The sequence below is a fragment of the Struthio camelus genome, chromosome 2 (assembly GCF_040807025.1).
Source record: "Struthio camelus isolate bStrCam1 chromosome 2, bStrCam1.hap1, whole genome shotgun sequence".
NCBI lineage: Eukaryota > Metazoa > Chordata > Aves > Struthioniformes > Struthionidae > Struthio > Struthio camelus.
In genome coordinates, this window is record NC_090943.1 from 96,203,288 (window position 1) to 96,212,540 (window position 9,253).

The 9,253-nt window shown below is 50.9% G+C and overlaps 1 protein-coding gene across 1 annotated transcript; it reads right to left on the bottom strand.

The window, feature by feature from the left end:
- Positions 1-4,619: 4,619 nt before the first annotated feature.
- SOX4 (SRY-box transcription factor 4) lies at positions 4,620-8,619 on the bottom strand. Its single transcript, XM_068931678.1, has one exon. It carries the CDS (start codon positions 8,513-8,515, stop codon positions 7,190-7,192), a length of 1,326 nt encoding a protein of 441 aa, XP_068787779.1. The 5' UTR covers positions 8,516-8,619; the 3' UTR covers positions 4,620-7,189.
- Between the last annotated feature and the right edge of the window lie 634 nt (positions 8,620-9,253).

Sequence of the window (9,253 nt, forward strand, 5' to 3'; positions counted from 1 at the left end):
CAATCCCACTTGCTCAAAACAGCCGACCTGAGCAACCACCTTTTAAATTATTCAGTTAGATACCAGCTGTTTTCATTTAGCTTTCAGAAATGCAGTCACAGTTTGTACCCAGCTTGGTGCTATTTTTAAGACAGACAACGTACAGAGATACCCTCATCTGAGAGCCTTGGACTGAGAGCAGGATGATAATGTAGTATGGGTACATCTTGGACACATCTTAAATTAGATTTATTTTCATTCTACTGCCATGCATTAGGCAATATGCCTTTTGCGAGGAAAGGAGTTGCACGCTGAAATAGAAAAAAAGGGGGGTCTATGATGCAAGAAATACATTGTATTCTGGGTCCCATGAGTGGTAATTCACATCCGTACCATAATATCAGCAAAACTGTTCTTCAAGGAAAACTGCCCTTCACGGAGGGGAAGCCATCCAGGGAGAGAAATGAAAGCCAACTGAGGATTAAAAAGCAAAAAGATAGAAGTCCAGGAAGAATCCTAGTGAATCACTGAGAAAGCTAGAGAGAAAAGATAAAAAGTCTAACGTTCCCTACAGCTCCCTGCTCCCTACAGCTCAAGAGCATCAGACCCTCATCCCACTGCCTGCAATAAGGACAGGACATAAGGAAGGGCATTAAGAGACTAGTCAGTATTTCCTAGCTGTCTACAAATGGCATCAGGCTGGGTGACAGAAGCCAACCTCCTCTGTCACAAAACTGAGACTGTCACTCCATTGGTCGCTGCTCTGGCATCAGCCTTCTGTTTAAAAATGACTCACTGAAAAGAGCCACTGGAGTTTGGGTATACTCTTCTGCCACACAAGAGGAGAATTAAGCTTTGTTTGGAAAGAGATGGAGAGGTTAATAAAGAGGGATAATGGAAACTGGGAGCAAATGTATTGCCAGGAAGAAAAGACATAGGAAATAAGTCAGAAGAGCATAATCTGGTGCAAGATGTATTAGGAAATGTTGCTTAGGTGTGCCTATGAGTCATTGCATTGCAGATGATTTAATTCTGGTGGTAGTTATATAGTTTCAGGAAATACTACTCTTTACATTCAGCAGTTTCTTAAAACGTGCAAAATTTGAAGTAAGCAATCACTCACCAGGTATTCACGTCTGGGACTGAGTCCTGGATAAGTCACTTTCCTTTTGGGCTGCAATATGCCCCTCTCTAAGACAATCGCATTTATTTTCCCTATCTTGGTGACAGAGATCCTAACTAATGTTTAGAGATCATTTGAGGACCCTGGAGAGGAAATGTTGAGATGGAGAGAGGGGTCAGTAATTTCTGAACTCTGGAATACCAAACCATCACTACATGTGTAGACCCAGGGGGTCACATTGTAACCTTGCTAATGTCTGCAAGGCTTTTCAGAGACCTTTACAAAGCTATTCCATACGAAAAATGAATCCTAATACACACGTTTAAAAACAAGATACAACGTGTAGAATAAAGGGCAGTTGAGAAGTGAGTGAAGCTCTGGCCTGCTATTTCTTCCACTTTATTGTGGAAGCAGAAGCAGAGGCGGCCAGTGAGGGAGAGAGAGTGCGCAGGGCCGCAGGAAGGTTGTGTAGTCACATGATTGTGTATACATGTGGCATATATCATGGAAATGTATATCACAGCAGCTAACAGGGGAGGCAGGGAGGACTAAAGCCGCAGTAGTTTCCTTTCTGCTCCATTAGGCCATAGCTGCTGGAAGCGTAACATGAAGTAGAAAGCTTGCAAGTATGTTCAGCCCCACTGACTCCCAGGGATACCTACCTGGGGGCTGAAAAAGAGAGAAAACGCAAGATGGTCTATGCATGCCGTCACATCGCATGCAGCTTCGCAAGCAAGGTAATGAAATGACACACAGGACAGGCAGTCCTCATTCTATAAAATTATATACACATTCTTGAGGTGAACAGCCTTCATCTACTTTGTAGGTGAGTTAATGATTTATGAACAAACATGGCTTGTTAACAGATTTTAAAGACAGAGATATATACAGCATATTATGGTGATTTTTAATGTAAATCTGGTTGAATTCTTTTTCCTAACTCTTATGAACTACGAGGAGAACTGATGGAAAAATGGCAAAAAATGGGCATAAAAATGGATGGTATAGCAAAAGATGAAGAGGTGATAAGGTTGTCACAGTATAAGAATAGACGAAGTTACGTATGCAGAGGTTGAAATCGAAAACAGAAACTCCATTTTTCACTCAGCATAAAAATGAATGCACTCAGCTTTACCACACGATGTTGTGGAGGTCACAAGTAAGCAGGGGGTCCCAGGAAGGATAGACTAAATCAATGGAGCTAGACTCTCCAGTGACAACAAGCCAGCCTGGCTGAGGAAGTCGCGGAAATGCTGACTACCAGAGGCCAGGTAAAGGTGCACCAGGGTAGGGGCTATTTCATTCTGCTTTGTACGCTGCAGCGAGGTTCCCCTGCAGTTTGCAGGAGCGTGGCTCGCTTCGCCTGCACCAGCTGGGACAGGGCAGTGTGAGGAAACCGCATCTATAGCAACCTCAGCTCAGACACTTCATGATGTTGTGGAAATGCACCTTTAAATAGGAGCCTCCCACTCTGGCCCATGTCTAAGACATGAAATTGTGTTAGGCGAACCTACAGCCTGACACTAGCAGTGATTTCAAAAACCTAGCTGTGCTCTACACAGATTTTCATTAAAACTTCCCTGCTATAAACTTATTAGATTTCACATTTATTAATTGGCTGCTACTTTTTCTTCCAAAAATCAATCATATGCGCCTTTAGTTAAAACTATGGTCTCTACAAAAAATAGAGGTATCTTTGGTTATATATTCTTATGTGGCTTAGTCTGGTGTACTTCCTCTAGTCAGACTTGCCTAGCTCCATATCGCAGAGAGCAAGAACACATGCATGTTTCAAATGTATGTAGATACATATCTATGCACATATATATGCATGTATGTAGTGGTGTGTGTATATATATATATTTTTTAGCCTGACATTCACTTAGCTATGCAAAGGCACCGGCTTGTGTCACCAAAAAGTCCTACGAGAAACAACACATTTGGTAATATTGGACTTTATTATAATTGAGAACAAAAACAACGTATGCAGGAAACCATAAAACCCCTCAAGTTAACTGTAGTCAACGGTAAATCTCGTTAAGACATAATAGGCCTAGAGCAGCACAGGCGAAACGGGCTCACGGCTGGCCTGCTTTCCAAGCCGGTGGCTAGGAAGTGTCTGCAGTGTGATCTCCTCACCACCTCCATCATTTTTTCCTCCGATTTTGATCTATGCTCAGCCCCGAGAGCAAATATATCAGTAATTACCAGAGATTAGCACAGCAGCGTGCTCCAGATGGGGAAACTCTTGTGTGCACGCTTCCAGCATTGCACTTGCCAGCCCTCTGCGTGCGCTTCCCGGGCGGCCCTATGGCCCCCTTGGCTTTACTCCCGGGTGTCGTGGGGGTGGCAAATCCTGGCGAAACTCGGAGGCTGAAGGCGCACATTTGATTTGCAAATGGCCTTGCCATGAAAGGAGTTGTATGCAAAGATGCTAACCAGGAAATCTCCAACGCAATGGATTGTGTAGACCTGTAGATGGGAGATTTTGAATCGCAAATACAACACAGGAATTCATCAGGATAACACGGGGCAAACATTAACCTCTTATGCCGGTAGCTTTGCGAAACAACCGATACGACTTTTCTTTTCAGTTTGTTGTGCCTTATACATGGAAAAGGGAGTTTATGGCTCAAAGCCAGCTATGAATTAGCAGCCTTGCGAAACTATTATGTCAGTGGGATTTTTTTTTAATCGGTTTACAAAACATTATTCAAGGTACAATACATATTCTTAGGTAGGAGGGGAAGAGTAAACGCCAGCAGATAACGACGAGGCAGAGGTTGCAACCGGAGCCTTGGCTCTGGGTCAGGCTCTCGGCCGGGGACCCCCCGGGCCGCCGCCGCCCTTTCACACCGCTGGCGGCGCCCATCACCGCCTATTTGCAAAGGTTTTGCATCAGAAAGGCTCAATTAAAGGTGCCCCGGCGAACCCGGGGGGTTGGGCTGTGCGGCCCCACGGCTGCCCCGGCCTCTGCGCCTTCCTGGCTCTGGCGGATCTTTCGCAAAACCCCAAGGAAGCAAGAACCTTGCTTCCAAGGTCCAAGAATCACCCCCCCCCCAAAAAAAAAAAAAACCCTCGGAAAAGAGAAAACCTCGGCCCGCTCCCCCCGGCTGCAGCACCGCCAGCAGCCCCGAGACACCCCCCGCCTGCCCGCAGCGCCAAACCCACCAGCGCGCCCCCGCGCAGCCTTGCGCAACGCCGCCGCTGCCTGCGCTCTGCTCCGGCGCCGCCGGCGGCATCACAAGCCCAACCCCAGCAGCCGGCGGATCGCTCCGCACCCGCGCGGAGCTGCAGCACGCGCAGACGGCCCCAAAAAGCCCTTTTCCGCAGGAGAAGCTTTCCCGGGCGCGGCGGCCCAGCCGCGGCTCCGCGGGCGCGGCGGCTGGAAGGAGGGGGGGGGCGGTGCGCGGCCCCGCTGCTGCGCGGCCGGAGCCTCCGGCGCTGCGCGGGGGACCGCGGCTGGGCGGGAGCAGCCGCGCGCAGGCTGGCGGCAATGAGGGCAAGTGCAGTCAAGTTTTAGGGTTCAGTTCCAGCTGATTTTATTTCCTTCCCGAAGAGAAAAAATAAAAAAAAACAAAAAAGAGAGAGGTTATTTACAGAAGGTATATCAACAATCTGACAGGCAGTGAACTTGACATGGTTAGCTGGCATGATTTTTTTTTTCTTCTTTCCCAACGTTGCGTTGTGGGGTGATCGTTAGACAAAAAAAAAAAAATCTACACAGCATATTGCACAGGATGGATGACCAAAAAATAACAAAAATAACAAAAAAAAAGTTAAACCCTTAACGGAACCACCTCATTAGGCAGACGTCCTAGTGCCTGTCATGTTATATTAACATACATAAACACACAATCTTCTTTTTGCTTATTATAATACAGACTTAAATGTACAAAGATGTTTTCACTTTCTTCATCTTAAACACAACAGCTATAAACCTGAATACATATGCTATCATCATGCCATAAGAGACTAAAACAATTATATTTAGCGACAAGTAGAAAGGATTAAATAGTCAAATACAAGAATGAAAAACGCAGTACATAGTGTCGCGAACTCAAACCGGCATTTAGATAGATCCAGTGGTTTAAACGGCACGTTTTTGCTTATAAAAAAAGTGCAAAAGATGTGGTTTACAAGTTAAAGGTACAGGATCCCTTCTATGTAAATGCACCAGTTGCTTTACTTCATTTCGGGTTATGTTTCTCCCCAAAACGGTAGCATACAGTGTATATACGCTTTAGTCTTTCCCTTCCCCTCTCCCCTCCCCTGACCGCCCCCCCACCCCCAGCAACGAGTGGGGCTGCACAGCGGGCACTGGCGGCGGCTGAGGGATGCTGTCACTTTAAGATGCCTGCAGATTGGAGTGTAAACATGGACAAAATAGGGGCTGATTTGTGTGTGAGTGTGTGAGTGTGAGTGTGTGTGCGCGCACACGTGTGTGAGATACTAACCAGCGGCCCTGTTGTTATAATCAGGAAATCCAAACAGCGATTTACACCGATTTACACCCCCTTTATATATTTTTTACAAAAATACACTGAGAAAATAATCAAACGTTTTCATCTCTCTTCTCTTTTTGTTTTTAAAAGTGTCAAAAGTCTACATTTAAATATAAAAAATTAAAAGTTAAAACTCTAGCCCTTCAGTGAAGGAGACATAAAAATGGTGCGGGTAACAACGAGAACTACCAAAAAAGGACAAAGAAATACAAGTCAAAAATGTTTGGCCAGTATAAATACGTCCACTTATAAAATGGCATCCGATTACATTTACAAGGAAAAAAAAACAATACGAGGATGGAGCATCGGTGAGAAAAAACAGTCTTTTCATTTACAGCTATAAGGAACAAACACATACATACTCTGAGAAAAAATTTGGTCCTGAATTTTTTTTTTTAAAGTCCAGCACAGATTTGAGTTGCGTTTGAATCCTTTAAAGAGTTAAGAATGAAAAAAAGCTGGTGATATTTTTGTAGGAATCAAACATAGCGCCATCTATCTGCTTTTTATATTATCCTAACACTATTTTTTTAAACTGTTCAACAGTCTTACAGAAATCTTAAAAAGATAGACAGGATAACATGCTATATTAAACCCCACCAGTGAAATAATCCAACACCATCACGATTCCGAGTAAGAAGAAAAAAAACTACTTTTTTTTGTCTTTTCGTTTTTTGCAAAAGCAATCGCCCTCCATTTCCCCTGTACCACATCGTTACAGAAACTGTTCTGATTCTGTCTCTGTTTCAAAAGAAGTTTTCAGTGTTCTTGAAGTTTCATTATTTTTCTCTCTACATATAACATAAGGTGACGGAGAAAAGCGCTGCCGCCACCTCATCTGTACGTGCAAATCCATTTCAGTTTATTATTATCTTCCCCCCATCGTATTTCCGAGACAGCTCTCACGTTTAAGTCTGGCTCTTCTCCGCTCAACTAGGATCTCAGTTCAGCTCCTAGCTCCATCCGCCCTCTCCTCCTCCCATCATCTTCGCCTCCTCTCACTGCAGGAAGAAACCGGGACAGGATTTCTCCCCCGAAACGTGAACCTTGCAAAGGCTTGGGTGCTGTTCGTTTTTTTTTTTTTTTCTCTTCCTCCTTCTCAAAGCAGTTCTGATCTCTCTCGCTCAGGAGAGGGTAAAATACTCAAGATATCCAGTGCGCTCAGCACAATGCATCACTCCCCCTCCTCTTTCGTATAAAGTGGGCAATAACAAAGAACCCAGAGGTGTGTGTGGTTCCCCCCCCTCCTTCTCTCTGTCTCTCTTTTCAGGAAAAGAAAAAATAATAATAAGAAAAAAAGAGAAAAGATAGCGTTTCGCTCCCGCCAGTCTCTGAAAAAGCAACATCAGGTTCGTCTCTCGGAAGGGGGTGTGTGCGGGTCTGTCTTCAGCCGCAGGAAGGGGACTCGCGTTTATTCTGCACGGAGAGGGCGATGCCGTTGCCGCCGCCGCCGCTCTCCCAAAGCCCAAGAAGCAGTCTCACCGGCCCCTTCCCAGAAAAAGAAACAAAAAAGCCCCGGCGGGGTGGGCGAGTCCTCCCAACAACGCGTCTGTGCCTCCTCGAGCTCTGCCCGGCGCTCGCCTCAGTAGGTGAAGACCAGGTTGGAAATGCTGGACTCCAGCCAGTCCCCCGAGATCATCTCACTTACCTCCGGCGTGCAGTAGTCCGGGAACTCAAAGTGCGAGCCCGAGCCGGGCTCGAAGTTAAAATCCAGGTCCCGGTCCAGCACCGAGGAGCTGAAGCTGCCCAGGGACATGCTCTCAAAGCCGGGGCTGGGGTTCAGGTCCAAGAGGTCGTCTTCAAACTCGTCGTCCGACGAAGAGGAGCCGGAGGAGGAGGAGGAGGAGGAGGAGGAGTGGGAGGACGCGGAGGAGGAATGCGCCGTCGAGGGGGCCGGCGAGGCGGCCCGCAGGCTGGTGTAGCTGCGGTGGTCCGAGGGCGAGCCGGAGCCGGGCGGCGAGGGGCAGGCGGCGCTGCTGCAGTCCCCGTCGGGCCGGCACCCCGCGCCGCCCCCCTCCTCGTAGAGGCTCAGCGGGTCGCCGGCCTCCGCCGAGCTGCTCAGCGTGGGGCTGCCGGGCACGGCGCCGCCGGGGGAGGCCGAGGCGGCGGCGGCAGCCGCCTGCCCGCTGCCGAAGATGTACACCCGCTTCAGCTTCTTCTCCGCCAGCGCCTTGCCGGGGCCCGACGGCGCGGCCGCGCCGCCCGCCGCCCCGCGGGGCTTGTAGAGCCCGTGGTGGTCGGGGGGCAGCAGGGCGGCCGGCGGCTCGCCGGGGAAGGGGGCGGCCTTGCCGCCCGCCGCCGCCTTGCCGTGGGCCTTGCCGCCTCCCGCGCCCGCGGGGGAGGGCTTGGAGGAGCCGCCGCCGCCGCCGCCGCCCTTCTTCGGGGCGGGCTTGGAGGGCGCCGCGGGGCCGCCGGCGCCGCTGCCCGCGCTGCCGCCGGCGCCGGCGCCGCCCCCGCCGGCCTTGTCCGCCTTGTCGCCGGGCTTGGCGGAGCTGTTGCCCGACTTCACCTTCTTCCTGGGCCGGTACTTGTAGTCGGGGTAGTCCGCCATGTGCTTGAGGCGCAGCCGCTCCGCCTCCCGGATGAAGGGGATCTTGTCGCTGTCCTTGAGCAGCTTCCAGCGCTTGCCCAGGCGCTTGGAGATCTCGGCGTTGTGCATGTCGGGCGACTGCTCCATGATCTTCCGCCGCTCGATCTGCGACCACACCATGAAGGCGTTCATGGGCCGCTTGATGTGCCCGCTGGGCGTCTTGCACCAGCTCGGGTCGTCCGCCTTGCCGCCCGTGGAGGCGGTGGAGCCCGGCGTGGGCGAGGAGGCGATGCCCAGCTCGATGCCGGCCCCGGAGTCGGAGGTCTCGGCGGCCAGCAGCGCCTCCGTGTTCTCCGCCGTGTTGGTCTGCTGCACCATCGCGGCGGCGGCGGCGGCGGGGGGCTCGCCGGGGCTCAGCGCCGCTCCGGCGCGGGGCAGGGCGCGCAACTTCTCACCGCGGCACCGGGGCGGCGCAGCCGGCCGCGCAGCGCCCCGCGGCCGCGCCCCCGCTCCCCGCACCGCTCCTCCGTCCACACCGGCGCCTCGTCCCCGGCGGCGCGCTCCGTTCCCCCGCGCGGCGGCGGCGCCGGGGCCGCCCGCCCGCGCTCGGCGAGAGTTTCTGCAAAAGCAGCGCCGCGAGCCGCCCGTCCAAGTTTGCTTTTGAGTTTGTTTTTTTCCTCTCTCTCCTCTCTTTTGTGTTTTGGAGAGGGGCAGGCTCGTTCTTTTTTTTTTTTTTTTTCCTCCTCTCTTCCTTTTTTTCCCCCTCGGGGCTCCCCCCCTCCCCGAAGCAGCCGGTCCAGTTCACAAGTGCTTTTCGCCTGCCCCCGACGTTTCAGGAGAACAGCGAGCCCGCCGAGGAAAGTCTCTCAGTGCCGGGCACGGCCAGCGTGCGCCGCCGCAGGGGCGGGGGGGGAGGAGGAGAGCCCCCCGGAGCCCCGAAAACCCTGACTCCAGGACTCGTGGTGGCGGCGGAGTCAGCGGCCAGGAGTTTCTGCAGGTATTATTTGGCGGTTGCGAGGTAGTGAGCGAAAAGCAAGCCCAAAAGAAAAAGGAGGAAAAAAAAAAAGCCCCCAAAAAAGAAAAAAAAAACTGCTCGTGCATTAATAAGTGTGCATC

Coding starts and splice junctions, on each gene's coding strand:
- SOX4 (XM_068931678.1), bottom strand. CDS start 8,515: ATGGTGCAGCAGACCAACACGGCGGAGAACACGGAGGCGCTGCTGGCC.